At 44.3% G+C, this 20,349-nt stretch overlaps 3 protein-coding genes across 3 annotated transcripts; 1 reads left to right on the forward strand and 2 right to left on the reverse strand.

Annotated features, from left to right (window-relative positions):
• Positions 1-724: 724 nt before the first annotated feature.
• abcb9 (ATP-binding cassette, sub-family B (MDR/TAP), member 9) lies at positions 725-11,252 on the reverse strand (the record flags this gene model as incomplete). Its single annotated transcript, XM_080531545.1, has 11 exons — positions 725-1,036; positions 1,285-1,421; positions 1,701-1,860; positions 2,439-2,612; positions 3,388-3,576; positions 5,748-5,876; positions 6,669-6,866; positions 7,135-7,340; positions 7,458-7,588; positions 9,291-9,405; positions 10,583-11,252. 11 exons carry the CDS (start codon positions 11,250-11,252, stop codon positions 725-727), a joined length of 2,421 nt encoding a protein of 806 aa, XP_080387671.1.
• A 1,959-nt stretch (positions 11,253-13,211) lies between these two features.
• LOC308157312 (gypsy retrotransposon integrase-like protein 1) lies at positions 13,212-15,976 on the reverse strand (the record flags this gene model as incomplete). Its single annotated transcript, XM_080530847.1, has 8 exons — positions 13,212-13,466; positions 14,048-14,161; positions 14,292-14,549; positions 14,655-14,709; positions 14,832-14,970; positions 15,097-15,208; positions 15,475-15,668; positions 15,805-15,976. 8 exons carry the CDS (start codon positions 15,974-15,976, stop codon positions 13,212-13,214), a joined length of 1,299 nt encoding a protein of 432 aa, XP_080386973.1.
• A 448-nt stretch (positions 15,977-16,424) lies between these two features.
• On the forward strand, positions 16,425-19,210 carry ogfod2 (2-oxoglutarate and iron-dependent oxygenase domain containing 2). Its single transcript, XM_080532232.1, has 7 exons — positions 16,425-16,611; positions 17,291-17,347; positions 17,451-17,561; positions 17,640-17,739; positions 17,932-18,056; positions 18,187-18,444; positions 18,848-19,210. Exons 1-7 carry the CDS (start codon positions 16,480-16,482, stop codon positions 19,127-19,129), a joined length of 1,065 nt encoding a protein of 354 aa, XP_080388358.1. The 5' UTR covers positions 16,425-16,479; the 3' UTR covers positions 19,130-19,210.
• The last annotated feature ends 1,139 nt before the right edge of the window (positions 19,211-20,349 follow it).

Here is a 20,349-nt window from a genome sequence, read left to right on the forward strand (position 1 = left end):
TAATAAAATCACCTTCGGTTTGAGTTATCTCTCAGTCTCCAAAGGACATTGTGCATAATATGTTGCACAACCATGTTGGTGAAACGGCTACCAAAATCCTTATGCTCTTAGAGTGGAATCCTAACTTGAGATTTGTGCGCAAGTTTCCCATTGACATTAATGCAAGATTTACGAAGTTAGCATTCTACCCTTATTGATTAGTCAGCCATAAGGTTTTGGACACTCAAAAATGTATTTGTCATGTGTAATGTGCAAATCCAAACTCCCTCCCTTAATTTAACAAGTTAGCATTTTGCATTTACCTTTTTGGCATTTAGCAGACGCCTTTATCCAAAGCGACTTGCAACAAAAACATTTGTCTAAGTAAGTGAATCATCTATCCATCAGTCATCGCAAGGAACAGTAATCCATGCTTTTAATTTAAATTATTATTTACAGTAGAGAAACTCTACAGGGGGGGTAGAGGGGATAGAGAGGTTTCAGGAGGGACAGTTAAGGTGTAGCCTGAAGAGATGGAGGTCTTCTGGAGGGACAGTTAAGGTGTAGCCTGAAGAGATGGAGGTGTTCAGGAGGGACAGTTAAGGTGTAGCCTGAAGAGATGGGTCTTCAGTCTATGGCGGAAGATACAGTGCAATGCCTAAGTGTAGCAGCAAAGAGTATCAGAGTATGAAAGACTTTGCGTGCCAGTCAGTGTGTGCTTCTACCGATCGACCCTCGAAAACCCTCAGTAGCGAGTATTACATTCAGACTCGCTGACGCTGCTGCTGTTCTGTCTGCTCCGTTGACGACTGTCCCTCCAGAGGGGCTGCTCGGGAGGGTTCAGGACCTCAGCTCCGGTTTCGAGGCCCAAGACCTGTCTTTGCACCAGCTTGCAGTAAAGACCCCCTTTAGCCATGAGCTGGCCGTGTGTGCCCTGCTCCACCACGCAGCCTCGGTCGATGACCACGATGTTGTCGGCCCTCTCCACGGTGCTCAGGCGGTGGGCCACCACTAGAACCGTGTGCTCCCGCATGACGTTGTTCAGGGCCTGCTGGACCTGGGGACGGGACACACAAGGGGAGGTTGTTGTTTTCACAATTCAAAGTGTTTATCTGTTCTATGAACAACAGTGGTTTTTCAGGGAATGGCACCGCATCCACACTCACATCTGTATCTGTTTAAAAATGGTCTACTGAGCCTGTATGCATGTGTGTACACTCATACACAAACACACGCGCACGCTCGCTCGCACGCACGCACGCACGCACGCACGCACGCACACACACACACGATCTGTCTCCTTACAATATGTTCACTCTCTGCGTCCAGTGCGCTGGTGGCCTCGTCCAGGATGAGAACATGTGGGTTGCGGATGAGAGCCCGGGCGATGGCCACCCGCTGTTTCTGCCCCCCCGACAACTGAGCTCCCTTCTCCCCCACTCCTACAACACAGAGATGCAACAACTCCACTGAATAAGATCTAGAAATACTGCTAAATCATATCAAATCATAGCAAATCATAGCAAATCAAGGAGGTTTTTAAGAGGAGGACGTCTTTATTTCTTTAAAAAAGTGGACAGTGTTCTTATGCCATGATAATATCATATTATGGTATAGTGCAGAATTCATACGTCTTGCTCCAACAGCATAGTATGCTCTGTATGCATGGCGATAATAAAACTTGAAGTTGAACTAGATGTAGTAAGCAGCGTTAAGCTCACCTGTCTCGTAGCCCTTGGTGAGACCGGTAATGAACCCGTGAGCGTTGGCCTTGGTGGCGGCCTGCACCACAGCCTCCATAGGGACGTCAGTCAGGCCGTAGGAGACGTTCTGCTCAATGGAACGGGCAAACAGGACGGGCTCCTGACCCACCAGTGCAATCTGAAACAAAACAAAAACAGATGTTGCTCAGTCTCCCACCCGTACACGTCTTCCGGTGAATGAACACCGCCACCTTGTGGTTAAACAGGTTGAGGTACGACAGCAAGTCTGACTATGTGACGGCAGCTGGTGAAAGCGGGACCAAGTCAGCAACCAATCAAAATGTTCAGACTTTTATTCTGAAAAGTGTAAATAAATGTCCACGTTGTGGAAAATCAGACACACTCGCTAGTCAACTAACACAGCTTGCTTTGCGAGCCTGCTAACAATGTAAAGTAGTGTTATAGTTCACTAGGTAGCAGTGGGGATTACTCACTGAACCCATTGCATTGCAGTATTTTGGCTTGACTAGCGAGTGTGTGTTGTGATTCTCAACAACGTTGAAATGTATTTCCGCGTTTCAAAATAAAAGTCGGAACAATTTGATTGGTTAACGACTTGTACCCAGTTTCACCAGCTGCTGTGTCTCTACAGGATCGAAGACAAAATCAACATGTACACACGAGGCTTTTTAAACCTTTAAACCTTAAACCTTTTAAAAGCTCCTCCTGCCAGACAGTGCAGCTCAGAGCACTGACCCGAGAGTGGAGGTAGTCATGGTGATAAGTGTGCACAGGCAGTCCGTCCAGCAGCACCTGGCCGTGTTGGGGGGGGTAGAAGTTCTCCAGGAGGCCCACACAGGAGCTCTTCCCACTGCCAGAGGGGCCCACCAGGGCTGTCACCTCCCCAGGCCGCAGGGTGAAGGACACTCCCTGGAGACGGAGGACATCAGTTAAAGATGGACTACAGAACGTGGGTGTGGGGGAGGGTGTGGCCCCACCTTGTCTGTCCAATCAGGTAATTTCTTGACAGTATGTCTGTCTATTTAGAGGACATGTTTTTTTTCGGGCACCGATTTTAACTAGTGGCTGAAATTATCCTGTGTAGCACCTCTTTCATATCCAACCAGCAGAGCAGAGCATCCATCACTTCAGTCACTCTGCCCCCTGTCTCTGGAACTCTCTCCCACAAGATATCTGCAACACTGATTCTCTTTCCACCTTCAAATCCTGCCTGAAAACCCACCTTTTTAAACTGGCGTATTTTTAACTGACTGTTAAGTATTTTGTTTCGTCTTGCTTTGTTTGTTTGAATCACCGTTTGAACCTGTTTGAATCTGTTGCTTGTTTTTAAATTATGCTCTGTAAGGTGTCCTTGAGTGCTCTGAAAGGCGCCTATAAATAAAATGCATTATTATTATTATTATTATTATTACTTCTCCCAGTTAAGCCATAATTTAAGACACTAACAATGATCCATACCTTCCTTTTATGGTTGACTTGTGATATTTGCTGAATTTCATTTGTAGTAACAGCATTACCGTATAAACTATGATTAGTAACCATATACCTTATGCTATCACCACAAAAGTAAAGTCAGACAGCATGTATGTGTATATCAACAGATTACCAGCATGGAATGATAGCAGATTACAAAACAGAAGTTTTCTTATTTTGCACTCTACCTTAAAGATCAGCTGTGACAAACCTTTAGTATTTCTGTTTCTGGGCGTGTTGGGTAGCAGAATGTGATGTCCTTAAACTCCACCAGACCTTTACAGGTGTCAGGGACTTCCTTCCCTTCATGTGGGTGTTTGGGCGACCTGTCAATGTACTCAAACACCTTCTCTGCCGCTCCCACTCCCTGCATAAGGCCCGTGTAGACCTCTGAGATGCTCTACAACACACACAGCAGACAGGAGACCAGGAACACAAAATGAGTACAGTCATTATGAAACATCAAAGTGTGACCTAGGATGAGAAAATTATCTAATTCAGTGATCCTTAAAATCCTGGTCCTGGAGAACTGTAGTACTACATGTTTTTGGCCCAGCTCAGCACTGACAGGTAGAGCAGTGGTAGAGCAGTCAGACAGATGTATGGAGGTAGAGCAGTCAGACAGATGTATGGAGGTAGAGCAGTCAGACAGATGGATGGAGACAGAGCAGTCAGACAGATGTATGGAGGCAGAGCAGTCGGACAGATGTATGGAGGTAGAGCAGTCAGACAGATGTATGGAGGTAGAGCAGTCAGACAGATGTATGGAGGTAGAGCAGTCAGACAGATGTATGGAGGTAGAGCAGTCAGACAGATGTATGGAGGTAGAGCAGTCAGACAGATGTATGGAGGTAGAGCAGTCAGACAGATGTATGGAGGGAGAACAGTCAGACAGATGTATGGAGGTAGAGCAGTCAGACAGATGTATGGAGGTAGAGTAGTCAGACAGATGTATGGAGGTAGAGCAGTCAGACAGATGTATGGAGACAGAGCAGTCAGACAGATGTATGGAGGTAGAGCAGTCAGACAGATGTATGGAGGTAGAGCAGTCAGACAGATGTATGGAGGTAGAACAGTCAGACAGATGTATGGAGGTAGAGCAGTCAGACAGATGTATGGAGGTAGAGCAGTCAGACAGATGTATGGAGGTAGAGCAGTCAGACAGATGTATGGAGACAGAGCAGTCAGACAGACAGATGTATGGAGACAGAGCAGTCAGACAGATGGAGGGAGGTAGAGTAGTCAGACAGATGTATGGAGTTAGAGCAGTCAGACAGATGTATGGAGGTAGAGCAGTCAGACAGATGTATGGAGGTAGAGCAGTCAGACAGATGTATGGAGGTAGAGCAGTCAGACAGATGTATGGAGGTAGAGCAGTCAGACAGATGTATGGAGGTAGAGCAGTCAGACAGATGTATGGTGGTAGAGCAGTCAGACAGATGTATGGGGGTAGAGCAGTCAGACAGATGTATGGAGGTAGAGCAGTCAGACAGATGTAAGGAGGTAGAGCAGTCAGACAGATGTATGGAGGTAGAGCAGTCAGACAGATGGAAAGAGACAGAGCAGTCAGACAGATGTATGGAGGTAGAGGAGTCAGACAGATGTATGGAGGCAGAGCAGTCAGACAGATGTATGGAGGTAGAGCAGTCAGACAGATGGAGGGAGACAGAGCAGTCAGACAGATGTATGGAGGTAGAGCAGTCAGACAGATGTATGGAGGTAGAGGAGTCAGACAGATGTATGGAGGTAGAGGAGTCAGACAGATGTATGGAGGCAGAGCAGTCAGACAGATGTATGGAGGTAGAGCAGTCAGACAGATGTATGGAGGTAGAGCAGTCAGACAGATGTATGGAGGTAGAGCAGTCAGACAGATGTATGGAGGTAGAGCAGTCAGACAGATGTATGGAGGTAGAGGGGTCAGACAGATGTATGGAGGTAGAGCAGTCAGACAGATGTATGGAGGGAGACAGAGCAGTCAGACAGATGTATGGAGACAGAGCAGTCAGACAGATGTATGGAGGGAGACAGAGCAGTCAGACAGATGTATGGAGACAGAGCAGTCAGACCGATGTATGGTGGTAGAGCAGTCAGACAGATGTATGGAGGCAGAGCAGTCAGACAGATGTATGGAGGTAGAGCAGTCAGACAGTTGGAGGCAGAGCAGACAGACAGATGTATGGTGGTAGAGCAGTCAGACAGATGTATGGAGGTAGAGCAGTCAGACAGATGTATGGAGGCAGAGCAGTCAGACAGATGTATGGAGGTAGAGCAGTCAGACAGATGGAGGCAGAGCAGTCAGACAGATGTATGGAGGTAGAGCAGTCAGACAGATGTATGGAGGTAGAGCAGTCAGACAGATGTATGGAGGCAGAGCAGTCAGACAGATGTATGGAGGTAGAGCAGTCAGACAGATGGAGACAGAGGAGTCAGACAGATGTATGGAGACAGAGCAGTCAGACAGATGTATGGAGGTAGAGCAGTCAGACAGATGGATGGAGACAGAACAGTCAGACAGATGTATGGAGGTAGAGCAGTCAGACAGATGTATAGAGGTAGAGCAGTCAGACTTGCCTCTAGACAGTCTCCCAGCTCCAGCTCATATATGATGAAGGATATCAGGGTCCCTCCAGTCATCTGGTCGGTTACCACCAGGTGACCCCCATAGAAGAGGATGGCAACTTGGAGACCCAGTTCTGAGATCTGTTAAAATAGCAAACGCATTCAAAAACGTCTGGAACTGCACTCACGGCCCAGATAGATTGATATAATAAGACCCTGTATCTATAATACACACAGATAATACACACAGAGGAGCTCCTTAAAGTTCTGGAAGATTTTGCCACTGGGGATGCTCTTGAGCCAAAAGGGGTGCCATTAATTGTCTGAAATAATTCAGAAATTACCTCATTGGACGGGAAGGGGCACACCTCCCCATATCCATGAGCATAAATGTATATTTCCAAAGATTGTTAGCCTAAAACTAAGTATTTCTGGTTTAAAGAGGCAAGAGATGTATAGTGTCATAGGAGTATGATAGCCATTGAGTCACACTCTGAGGTACACAAACTAGCAAATAAACTTCCATAGTGTACCTTTAACATTGAGCTACTGGTATATCTGTGTTGCATAACATCTCATCCTCCTCTGAAGCTATTGTTTCACTTCCAAGTGTCACTGTTGTGATTAGGTGATTAGATTAGATTCAACGTTATTGTCATTGCAGAATACAAGTACCAATGAAATGCAATTTAGCATCTAACCAGAAGTGCATAGGTACAGTATGGCAAGTATGGTAGTTTAGAAGTACAGTTATGAGCTATGTACAGTTAAGGTAGCTTATGTATAGTAATGTACAGATGTATAAAATAATCTATATCAAAGAGGTATGTGCAATATGCAATAATGTGCAATAATAGGGTATAATAGGGTATATAATAGGGTATACTAGGATATATAATAGGGTATAATAGGGTATAATAGGGTGATGCCTACAGAACTGGACCACATGAAGCAGGCGTACGCCAGCGCTTGCTTCCTGTTCAAGCGGAACATGACCATCAGCTTGTCGTAGTAGGTGTCGGCCTCCCGCTCCTCGCTGGCAAAACTGCGTACAGTCCTCATGGCCGAGATGGTCTCCTCTGCCACCTTGTTGGCTTCAGCCAAGGACGTCTGGACCTCTTTGGTCAGTTTCTGGGAACGGGGGAAACAAAGAAAGGAAAACAGCTCCAGGGTCAACAGGAAATGTCCAATCTCTTTATCTCCAGTCTCAGAAATGTCCTCTATAGAAACGGCTCTACATTGAACACAAAAGGGTTCTAGATTGAAACTCAAAAGAAGGATCATTTTGAACTAAGTGTATTGATGTCTGTTGTATCGTCAAAACATTGTACTCAGCAATCATGCAAAAAATGTTGATGTATAACCAACTTTTGCAACCAACTTTCTGAATTCATTCTACCTTGTAGTACTCCCCATATTCTTTGGAGATGACAGCGATGTAGGGGAAGCCCATGATGGTGACTAGAGTCATCTGCCATGACATGCCGAACATGAAGATAAAGTACCCCAGGCCCTTAACCGCACTCCTCAGGAACACGTTGACGTTCTGGGAGATGAGGTCACTCACTTGGGTGGTGTCAGAGGTCAGACGTGAGGTGATGTCACCTGTTGGGGGAGGAGGAGCACCCCGAGCAGAGGGAGGGTGTTTTCATGGGAACAACAGGATGGACGTACCGAACAGAGATGGAGATCAGTGTTAAGGACGAGACCTGTGATAATCACCTGTGTGGTTGGCATCGAAGAACCCAATCTCCTGACGCATCAAAGACCTGAAGAGAATATTCCGGATGCGAAGGTTTAATCTGGCCATCGTTAGAGTGAACACGCCGCCTCGTACTCCCATGGCAAATGAGCTAAGAAGAAGGGCAAGAAAGTCATTTAACACTTGTTAAAAACGAATTTCACACAGTGTGGCAAAAATGTATTAGAAGACGAAAGGTATGTGGTTTCGTGACGTTAGAATTATAAGGTTCTATCTCCATTTTTGGTAAAAATGTTGTTCTGATCCATTAGGTGTTTATTAACACTAGAACCGCCATGACGTCAATTTGACCCAAGTGGGTTTTTCAATTGTACATAACTATGTTTTAATAAAATATTGAAGTCCCTGTCTTTGACTTTTCCTAAAATTGTGTTGTGTTGCACTTCCTATTGTTAAATATGGTATAGATACATCTAAATAAAAAATACAGGCATTTATACCTATAACCGCCACGGCGTCAAATCGACATATAAAATGCATTATAACCGCTATAGGCAACGGCACAAACAATAGTCACTCTACGCGGCATTGCATTGTTTATGTCGTTGCCTAGCAATTACAATGATATGATTCAAAGTCTACTCATTCTCTCCGAGGGACTGCGTGGTTGGTCTGCTTGTATCCTTACCCAGGTATGGGAAGCCATTCAGCAGGTATTTGCTCTCAACATCTGCTGCCAGCCAAAACTTAATTCCAAATGTATCTGGCTTGTTGGGCATATATTGCGTGAACCGGCACCTTGTTTTCGTCGGGAACAGCTGTTCATCCACGGTGATGTCCTGCCCTGGCTTCTAGCATGAGATGCAGTTTTGCCTGAATCTCTCCCACACTTCAGCCATGAGTGCAAACCTGTCGGTGGTCAACCGGGAGCGTCGGGTCTCCTTCCTGTCAAAGCGCAGAAAGCGCATGATCTCCCGAAACCGGTTCTGAGATAATGTGGAGTTGAAAAAAGCATTTTCCCATTTCTCTGACCAGAAACTTTCAATTTCAATGTTTTTTTCCGGCAGTATGCACCCCTCACATATAGCAGAGCAATAAATGCCTTCAGCTCAGCGACTGAGACATCCCAGGAGGCGCGCTTTCTTTCGTCACATTCTGTTGCAACATAGGCCGATGCTGTGGTTATTATGGTCCATTTGGGGTAGGTACTTTGTTAATTTAGTCTTTTTATGTGGTGAATGACGTTTTACGCCTATCACACCACCCAAATATTCTTCTAATAGCCTACCCATTTCCAGTGTTATTTTTGACTGATTTACATTGACGTACAGGCAAAGCGATGAGTGTTGTCAAAGATACTTAAATTATAAAACAAGAGGACCAACACCATTTTATGACTTGAAATATTCATTTGTGAACACAATGCCTTAATACAATGACAGAGTACATTTTGTTGTAGGCTCGGATACTAGAAATGCCGTAGCCAGGCACAGACGTCAATTTGACCCGTTGGCGGTTTTAGGTATACGGCGCCCTCTGGCGGTTCTAGTGTTAATGCCTGTGTGGTGTTATTTTTTAAATGTTGAAATTTTTGAGTTAGTAATTCATAAAATACAAAGTTTCCATCTCACAAAACATAATGGAATGTAAACACTTTGACGCTCAATATCTCTGAACTACCCTAAACGGAGATAGAACCATATAATTCTAAGCTCACGACTTGTTAGCACATGTCAATTTGCCTTTTCTTCATTATTTGTCCATAACAAAACTGATGAACAAATACCAGAAGATTGTCACTACCCAGCAGAGACAGGGCAGGGAACAGGTCATACTTCATCCACATGCCTTACCTGACTAAGGCTAGCACTGAGAGAGTGATCAGTGGCTTGGTGAAGTACTCCATGCTCTTATGAATCACGATCCCGTCTATGGCCTTCCCAGTGTAGTAGGGGATGAAGGCCTCGCCTGGAAGGGGGAGAGCATCCATCCATAAAGGACACGGTAAGGACATGCACACGATGTGTACATAACACCATGTGATGTGTATAAAAGGTGTCAATAAAATCAGTAACAGGGTAGTGCATCATCAGCAATGTTTGTCATGTTCTGGTCATGGTGCAAAAGTCATTCTAGTTTACTTGGCACAGGATTCCTGAGTATCCAGGAATGCAAACTACACTCACTGAACACTTTATTAGGAACACCTGTACACCTTCTCATTCATTCAGGTGGTGTAATGGTGTGGGGACTGTTTTCTTGGCACATGTTGGGCCTGTTAATACCAATCAATTATTGCTTGAATGCCACAGCCTGTTTGAGTATTGTTGTTGCTATTGTTGCCATCATCTAATGGCTACTTCCAGCATGATAATGCACCATGTCACAAAGCAAAGGGTGTCTAGTTTCATGAAGTTCAGTGTTTTCCAGTGGCCTTCCCAGTCACCGGATCTGAATCCAATAGAACACCTTTGGGATGTGGTAGAATGGGAGGTTCACAACTTGTGCACCTGAAAAAGCTGCAGGAATTGCATGATGCAACATGGACCAACATCTTGTGGAGTCAATGCCACGAAGGCTGTTTTGAGAACAAAGGAAGGCCCTACCCAGTATGAATGAATGAATGAATGGTCTTTATTGTATCAGTATACTGTTCCTAATAAAGTACTCAGTGAGTGTATACTAGTGGTATGAGTCACATAGTTATACATTACATAATCATGTGATCAGACAACTGATCTTCAAAGACTTGAAGTTGCTTGGTATTGCTGATGTATGTGATGGCAGCAACCGACCAAATGTTCAGACTTTAATTCAGAAAAATGTTGTTGAAAATCAATGACACACTCGCTAGTCAATTAACACAGCTTGTTTAGTGAGCCTGCTAACAATGTAAAGTAGTGTTATAGTTAACTAGATAGCAGTGGGGATTACTCACCGAATCAATTGCGTTGCAATATTTTGGCTTGACTAGCGAGTGTGTCATTGATTTTCAACAATATTGAAATGTATTTCAAATAAAAGTCTGAACATTTGGATTGGTTGCCGACTTGTACCCTCATTAGCTCCGCAAGCTAGCGCAGTCTTGTGGCATGCAGACGTCTCTGGTTGAAACTAGTCAAAGACAAGACAAGGGGACACTCACACACAGCAGAGATGAGGAGGAAGAGGAAGGCGACAGAAAGCAGCCCGGCGTCTTTGCTACAGTACGACAGCAAGCGGCCCAGCGTGGCCCCCGAGTTCGCCTTCGCCTCCTCCGTTCCTTTCCTGCTGCTCACCTTCCTCTTCTTCCCCTCGTGGCCTTCCTCCTCCTCCTCCTCAGAGCCATGCTCGCCGGCTGTCTCCACCAGCCTCTCCGTCTCCTCACAGCCACCTCCAACCGTCACGGGGTCGGTCGCCTTTCCCAGGAGGCCCCAGGAGTACAGGGTCCCCAACGCTGACACGCACGTCCAGGAGAACAGGCTCAAGAACCAGGGCTGGAGTACCAGTGCCTCTTGCTCCGAGAGAATCAGCAGCTTGGCCAGGGCGTATATGATGATGGTCAGGCAGATGAGTAGAGTCAGGGTGCCCAGGGTAGACACCCTCCCAGGGCCATCCACTTTGTTCCACAGCACTCCTATGGAGGCTCCCAGCAGCAGGCTACCTCTGACCAGAACAGCCCCCCAGAGGTCCAAGACGGAGCGGAGAATATCAAAGTTCTCTGCATCCTCAGTGAATATGGATGTGTGTGACCCATGCAGGTACAGGACAGTGGTGACAATCACATCCACCAGGAGAAACGCCAGGGAACAGCTCACTGCGAATTTGATCCTCATTCTTGTTTCAGTCAATTATAGATGAGACGCTGCAGCGTGTCAGGGAAGATACAAGTTACTGGATAACACTTAAAGTCAGTCATTTCCCAATAAGAATACTATGATTGTTACAGTGTTATCCAGTCTAAATGTGTTAACCTTAAATCGTAAAGTAATAACTCACGTGTCCTCCCGTGCTCACGGCATAGCCTAATGCGCCAAGGAGTTTGCCTTACTGGATCACATTCAGTGCCTTCCCGTTGCTGCCATCTTCTCTTGCCAGCTACTCCCGCCGCATGTAGTTTTTGTTGATAATTTAGGATAATTTAGGCGACACCTGTGCCGATTATCAATGTATGGAAAGTACAGTTGTAGACTGCTGATAAATGGTTACGGAAGCCAGTGATATAAGGTGCGTTCGTAAATACGCTCTGGAAATCTGATCAGGACTCATAGAATGCCTCTTGTCCAATCAAATTACTTGGCCGTTCTATGACGTTGCACCCAGTGTGCGCTCCGGCGCTCTCAGAGCGATATTACGAACCCAATTGTAGTGAGGAGGCTCCTCCCACTGAGGGACGTTCAAGAATGGAACGTCACCAGTAGTCCGACAGTCATTCTTACATTTTTATGGACGGTCAGGTTGCCTTGGTGTTTTATTCCTAACAAAAATGATAACTCTCGCCTCATCATGACACAGCATATGGTTTACTTGTATTATACATGAACTTGCTGTAGGGTCCTCATGTGGCACACAGCAGAGATCAACATGACAGACAAAAGCATTGGTCAGGGTTTATTGTTTAAGCTAAAACTGTAATTACAAATCAAATGGGTCTCATCTTACAAATGAGTCATGTATTCCAACTAAAAAAAGAGACATTTTGCTTATTTAAAACTAAGCTCTCACATTCTTCTTTGAGAGACGGACTGCACTGTGGGTTATACTGTAACAAGGTATTACACTTACATCATCACTTCACAAAGATCCATACCAAATAATCAAATGATGTGCGCAACGCATTTGTGGTGTGGGCTACACAGTATTAGTTAGAAAACAAGTTCACACAGTGTAACAAAAATGTATTAGAGAAACAAGACATATGCTACCATAAACATTTTAATTTTTATGGTGGAATAAAGCACTTGGGAGCAGCCCAACATGTTGCTTGCTTATTAGAAACCAAGCTGTCTCACATTCTTCTTTGATAGACTGACTGCACTGGGGATTATTCTGTAGAACAGTGTGAGTAAAACTGATTCCATGCACCACTGTGTTCATACTTACATCATCACTTCATAAAATGCCATAGCGAATAATACAATTCTGCGCACAAAGCATATGTGGAGTGGGCTAACTACAGAACATTAGAAACTAATCAGAGATCATTTTTAAATGTGGGGGAGGGGAGGAGCTCAGAAAGCCGCAAATAAATAAATAAAAACAGAACAGTTGGGTGTCATTTGTCAATTACACAATTTACTACTAATATGGACTCCAGCTCTGACATCTGCAAATGTAAAACTTCAGAGAGTGTGTGCGTGTGTGTGTAAGTGCAACGTTTCCGCAAAGGCCCAAATCAGCAGCAGCTGTGTAACAGCCCCCGACCATCACAAGACCAACAACTCGCATTTTGAACCAACAGTGGTGGAGATATTGAATACATGGATTGCATACACATCTCACACGCTTTGCTGTAAACTTGTTTACCCCTCCCCCCCACGACGGACATGACAATACAGTATCTGTAACCAGACCACCAGTCCGCCAGACACAGACAGAACTTGACCAAAGTACAATATTTGAGCGATATGTCTGGTCAAGCTTCTTATTGCCGATGGTTGAACGTTCGATTTCCCTCTGAGATGAGGCTTCTCGTACAGACACAGAAGTCTCTGTGTGCGGAAGCAAAAGGAACTAATCCTCCCATCGATACAGTCACTGAATGCTTCTCCATCCTGTTACTTCCACTGCCACGCTCAATGCACGTCAGATACCGGAAGGGGATATTCCAGATCGTTCTTTTTGTCGTCACAGCTGCTTTGCTCGGTGGCGAGGACCGTTTCCACAGGGAAAGTCAAGTAAAGGCTGTCTTTTAGCTTCTTCGGAGAGGGCGAGTCACCTGAGCCAAACAAAGGGTCAGTGACTTTAAACGTGATGGAGGGCATGTTCCGATTCCTTCGCTTGGCATTCTTCTTCTGCTGTTTGTAAGCCGCGTTCATGTTGGCCATCACCTACAAACAGACAGACGCCTCGTAAATATGGTCAATGTATGCTCAAACAAAACGGTTGATAAAACTGACATAATGCAGAAGGAATATCTTGTTAGCTATCTTTTATATGTGTGGCTTAGCGGTAACACGTCCGATAATCAGCACCTACAGTCATCGTCAAACATATTGGCACCCCTGCACTTCTGTCAGATAATGCATCACTTCTCCCAGAAATTGTTGCAATTACAAATGCTTTGGTTTTCACATGTGCTACCAAATATTTAAGTTAAGCCAATCATTTTGTCCGGTCCATTTTTGGAGTTCTGTGTGGAATGATTTCAGATGTGGCTTTTTTTCTCTTTTTTTTGTGTTGTTCCAATGCAAACAAAAGAAATAAACATGTGAAAACCAAAGCATTTGTAATTGCAACAATTTTCTGGGAGAAGTGGGGCATTATCTGACAGAATTATTTGCCAATATTTTGGCCCATGACTGTATGCTAGACCCCAAGGCTAACCGGGTGCAGCAGTCTGCCCTTCTTTCCCATTTCCCACTGTCTAAACAACTGTCAAAAGAAAATAGAAAACAGAATACCGACTCACCAGCTGCTTGACTGAATCCTGCTGCTCCTGCATAGCAGTCATGTAGGTAGTGGCGTCTTCCTTTGAAGAATACACATCCTGCTCTTCGTCATAATTGACTAGACTAAGTTTAATCTTGACCAAAGAAAAAAAAAAAAGAAAGAAGAAAAAAAAACCTTAAATAAACATAAAAAGAATGGCCCGGAAACATACAGTGTATGTGTTGGGTAACAAAGCAAGTCGAGGATAAAACAAGTATAAGTACCTCGTTAGGTAAGCTAGCCTTCCTGTTGAACATTAACGAATAAGGTGTGAACTTGGTGGAGGGGTTGGTAGACGTCCTGAACAGGAACAAGACGGGGTCCAGGAAGTCGTCCCACTCCGCCTGCTTCTCCGCCACCACCTGTGCGATGGCCTCCTTCACGAGCCCGCTGCTGCGGTCCGCAAGAGGGTTCAGCTGGGGCGCCTCTGCAGGGGACACCCTCTGCACGATGCTCCACCTGTCACACAGGTGCTTCGTCACCTGGACGACATAACAAGAACAACGTTAACGTATTCATATCCAGGAGAGTTATGGTATGAGAGAGGTTGTTTATTCAAAACGACATACAATATCGAAACATCTCACCTCCTCACAGAAGTCAATATTTTGAGTGCAGAGTATTGTTTTTGCAGCTCCAAACCTGGTGGAAGAGAAAGATATTGAGGATGACCACGGTCTGTCTTTCTGATTACTCGTTGCTGATTTTATCATTTATCTTCAGGAACAATTTTTGTAATCAAGTTAATCATTAGTGTCCATTACCTGTAAATGGTTGCCGAAATGCATCTGGCAACAGAAAGAGCATCTCTCTTTTGAACAGGGAAGGCCTCCACCCACTTGCTGAAGTAATCAGTGATCACTACCACGTTGGCATTACCCTGGTGCGTCTCTAGGAAAGGCCCTGATGAAAAGAAGAACATCAAAGTAAGACAAACAACTGAACTAAACCTAGCCAGAACAAACATATATATGTAGCCTATATGTATTTATGTCACATATTGAGAAACGTCTATGAGAGTTTGCTTACCAAATATATCTATCCCGACAATTTCCCAAGGAGCGTCCACTTTGATTGGCCGAACAGTCCTTGACATGTTTTTGTTTCTCTCCGTGTGTTGACAGGTTTCACAGACCTTTATCTAAAACATAACGCACACAACACAATTATCAATACATCTCTAAACTGTAATGTTGTTGGCATGTGTAAACGGTATGGTTTGAACCGTGGACCTCTCACCACAGTCTTAAACCACTATACCGAGCGGACATCCTCATGGTATGAGGGCTACATCTGGACATAGAAGTCACAGGCAGGGCTCCCTAATCACAAGAGTGTGTTTCCAAATCACCTCTTCTACACATACACGCACAGACAGAACCCCAAACGGACAGAGAACATACATACCCAGTCCACTACGTCCTTCACAATACCCAGCCAGTAATATTTGCTCTGGATCCTATGGACAGTCTTCTTTTGACCCAGGTGATGACCAATGTCGTTGAAGTGGCAGTCCAGGAATATCTGTCTCTTCTGTTCAGCTTCAATCACCACCTCTCTCTTCTCCTCCTTCTTAGGGCCCACATAGTACAGCCGACCCTCTAGGACAACAAAACCACCCAGGCAACACCAATGAAGCAATTAGATCAGACATATTATAAGATATAGTATTAGTATTAGTAAGATAGACATTTTCTCTTGGGGTTTTCTGGAGAATTCCCATATTGTCTTAGTTACCGTCAATGATGAATTTCTGGGCATATCTTTTGAGGTTCTTCTTCCGTATGGGGTTCATTGTCTGGGGGTAACAGCCGGCCGCCACAAACGTGTAGATGTCCCCCAGACGGTTGGCGCTCGACTCCACCACCTCCTCTTCAGCCACTTGCACTAGCGAGTCCATACTCAACATCTCTGCAGCGAAAGGGGGCCTCGAACAAGGAAATAAGCCAGCCAAATGATATATTTTAAAATATCCCCCGTGCTCAAAAAGGTTTAGGCATAACTAATAAACAGAATATTTGCTGAATCTAGAGGAGGAGGTTTGCATGTTCAGGTCTTACCGAGCGGACCCTTATTATGTCCGTGGAGAGGGAAACATCGTACACGTTTTATGTTCCTCTTTCTGTTCAGCTACTCAGTTTACTGGTGGTGTGGAAGCAAATTGTTTTTAAAAACGTGCAATACTTATTATGTTAAGATTTTATAGCGTGCATTTTACCTGTGTTTTGAGGCTTTTGGTCGTTAAATATGATAGAAAATATATACCAGGGTCATAGTTTCCTATCGGAGACTTTTACTGTTGGATCACAACAAACAAGTCGTGTTCCGGGGGGCAACTCCCATCTTTTGACAGCTCTTCGTACTTTAGACAGTTTCTCAAAATATGATACCTTCACTGTCACAGATATAGTCATGCAAAACGACAAGGATACGGCGACATTTTACACTTGTAGTTGTTTCAGCACTGACAATATTTTCCTCGAAGATTTCAAATTGCATGTTCGCTTTGTATCAGAGCAGCAGTTCCGATTGGATTATCACGCAGTGAGTGTCTGGATCTGTAACCCTAACCCAAAAATAATATTGTCACATTACAACTAACTAATGTTGTCATATTAGATAGTTATGCTTATAGTTATTGCTCGTATCCTTCCACTAGCACTCTGAGATTATTTTTCTAAAAGTGCAATACAAATAAAATGTATTATGATTATGATTATGATGATTCTTATTATTAAGTGTGCTTGCAGTAGCAAGCAGCACTTATTGTTCTCGTACATATATTTTATTATTATAGCAAAATTTGCACCGGCATCTTCTCCCACAGTTTTGGCACTAGGTAGACATGAGAGGTGTCAAAACGTGCGGCTCAGAATGACAGAATATAGACATCAGACATGTCTATATTCAAAAATGTTACATGGAAACGTAGAGCAACTCTTACTGTCACTCAAAATATCAACATATAAGCCCAAACATTAATAGTTTTTAAGTTTCAGCTGTTTGTTTCAGAGCTAGCCAAAGACAAGCAGAGGTCAGGCTAGAGTGAGTTGTATGACAACGAATTTGCCACTGTCAACAGATGTGTTGATAGGACTCAAAACAGGTGCGGCCGGGTGGTAGAGAGTGGACCAGCAAACAGACACACTCACTCACACATACACACACTTCACAATTTCCACAGGAATTGTACCTCTCTAGTTCTTATTCTTATTCTTACCAGGTGTTGAGAAAACGTGGCTGTTCGTCGGAGACACAGTTCGATGATATCCTCAAAAAGGCAAGGCTTTTTTCTGTTCCTAATTTTTTTCTGTTCCTTATTCAAAGTCAAATTGGATTGATATGTACGGTGGTGTATGTGTGCTCAAATGTGCGCTTTCTAGATTGCTCATGAAGTTGAGAGGCGGCGGTACCTTGGGGTGAAGTCAGCTGAGAGAGCTGCTGTCATAAAAGAGGTTTATAAGCCCCTCCATAGCCATGTCTACCACCTACAGGTAGGTGGCTATATACAAATGCACAATGTTAGTGTGTCAATTACAGAGAAGAATATTTCACCGACACCATCTCCTTAGGAGTCTCACCTGGCTCCTGAGTTCAGGCAGATTGTGGACTATTGTCGGGGTGAGGAGGCCAGTGAAGATGGACTATTGGAGTTAATGCAGACTGAGGCAGGTGAGTTTAGTCTTGCCAAGAGTGTAGTCATAACCCATTGTCATGGATGGTTAAACTCCTCCGCTTTGGGTTGCATTCATGTACGAAAGGCGCTATATAAATAAAGTTTTACTTACTTACTTACTTAGCCTACTCCTCTGAGGGAAGAATGATTGTCAATATAATCTTTCTTTCTCTCTTTTTTTTTTAAAGCCCCAAGGGTCTACCGCTTTCCTGTGTTCAGTAAAAGCTTTTGTGAGGAGCTGATAGAAGAGTTGGAGCACTTTGAACTGTCTTCAGCTCCAAAGGGCCGGCCCAACACCATGAATAACTATGGGGTAGGCTACGCAACAGCGCCTCTTTTTAGCTGTTTAGAGAGGGTTTATTTCGCGTAGGCACGCATGAACAGTGGGTGAAATGCTGTAGCCTAACTCTAATCATATCTGAGATGCTCTTTGTAAAACACAGATGCTTCTGAATGAGCTGGGGTTCGACGACGGCTTCACCACCCCTCTCCGTGAGCGCTACCTGCGGCAGGTCACGTCTCTGCTGTACCCTGAATGTGGGGGACACTGCCTGGACAGCCACAAGGCCTTTGTGGTGAAATACGACATGCATGAAGACCTGGACCTCAGTTATCACTATGACAACGCTGAGGTCACCCTCAACGTGTCCCTGGGGAAGGATTTCACAGAGGGGAACCTGTACTTTGGGGACATGAGACAGGTGCTTAGGCAAAACAACGAATGGTTGGAGAGCCGCAGTGACGCAGGCTTTTGTCCCAGCTCAGCACTGACACCCCTGATTCAGTTAATGACCCGGTGAATGATTCAGCTACGACTGGTGGATAGATGTAGATGATTCCCTTACTTAAATGTGTTTGTCGTAAGTCGTTTTGGAGAAAGGCGTCTGCTCGATGCTCAAAAATGTCAATGTAAAAATGGAAGTGAATCAAAGTTGTTTGAAGATCGGTTCATTATTTCAGTCGTGTGGGATGATAGCACCAGTCTGGGACAAACACCTGAACACACTGCGGCTCTCCTGGACCAGGATGGGGGTATCACTGGTAAGAACGTGGTCCTTGTTTATTCTCTTGTGGTTGATGGTGGTGTTTGCCGGCCCCCTGCAGGTGCCTATGGGGGAGACTGAGTGTACCGAGGTGGAGCACCGCGTGGCGGAGGGACTCCTCCACAGAGGGCAGCACATGCACGGGGCCCTGCCCATCTCCTCCGGCCAGCGCTGGAACCTCATCGTGTGGATGAGGGCCTCGCAGGAACGCAACAAGCTGTGTCCTATGTGCAGCAGGACACCCTGTCTGGTCCAGGGGGAGGGCTTCGCTGACGGGTTCGCCAAGGACTCAGGGACGTCAGGGACGTCTTTCCAACAGAACGCATCATGTGTCTTAACTTAGTGCTTCTGGTCAGGTGTCACTATGCTAGTATAACCACAGCCTGGATGTCTACACCTTATCGGTGGGTTTCCTAGGGCCAGTTTCACAGACAAGGCTTAAGCCTAATCCTGGACTAAAAATCATCTTCAATGGAGATTTTACATTGAAAGTGTGACTTAAGTGTGGCTTAAGCCTTGTCTGTGAAACCGGCCCATAGACACAGATTAACACTAGTCCTGGACTAAATCTCTATTGGAGATGCAATTTATGATCCAATTAGGTTTCATCTGTGTCTGGGAAACCAGCTGTATGTGAGTTATTGTGCCTAAGAAGGTGGAGTCTAGGAGAGGAAAGGGATACCATGGGGAAATCATTTGGAAATAAATGAGTCTCGATTTGTTTGTGGGTATTCTCTATAACGAAAATATGCGATCCCCCGTTACAGCTCTTGTTGTTTCATATCCTCGGTCAAGACCATTGTCTTGCAAGAAGACACTGGATCGACCACTAGACCTTGTGCCTGTGTCCTCCTAAAATCTTGTTTTTCTCATATCATCTGTCCTCTCTTATAAAATACTGACTGATCAGTCATTTGTTGTAAATGATTTGAATATATGTTGTAATAAGTGTTGAAATGCAATGAAATTCATATGTAATGTAAATACCACAAATAATTGTTAAATAATAATAATAATAATAATTGTATATTATATTACTGCAGTAATGATGCTTTTCACAAAACAATGATACCCATGTTCTCTGTATTGGTAAAACAACACAATTTTACAACAAATTAAATACTGAAACAATATGATTTGTACATTGTCTTTGGGATTCTTTAAATTAAAATATAATTACATAAATAAACAGAGAATATTATTCATGGATATCAACCCTGCATTGTTTAGTGTCTGCACAGTTATTGAATACTGTCACATTGATACATAGAAGGAAATAGTAACACAATTACATACAACTGTGTTCAACCATGTTATTAAAAACATTTATCTCTTGCTGTGACTTTAATTTCCAACGTGTCTGCAACAATACTGCCTTCATCAGGGTGCTTATTACTGAGTACGCAATCAGGTTATTATCACATAAATTCTTTTCAGCACTAAAGACAACATAATTTAATAATTCAAACTTTTTGGTTGTTTCTTTTTTTCCAGGCTTGATACAGTAGCAAGCTTCTACTTCTACTAGCATCTGTGTAGAATATTCTAGGAAGGATGGAAAGC

Source organism: Nansenia antarctica, assembly GCF_963989245.1.
Source record: "Nansenia antarctica genome assembly, chromosome: 5".
NCBI classification, from domain to species: domain Eukaryota; kingdom Metazoa; phylum Chordata; class Actinopteri; order Argentiniformes; family Microstomatidae; genus Nansenia; species Nansenia antarctica.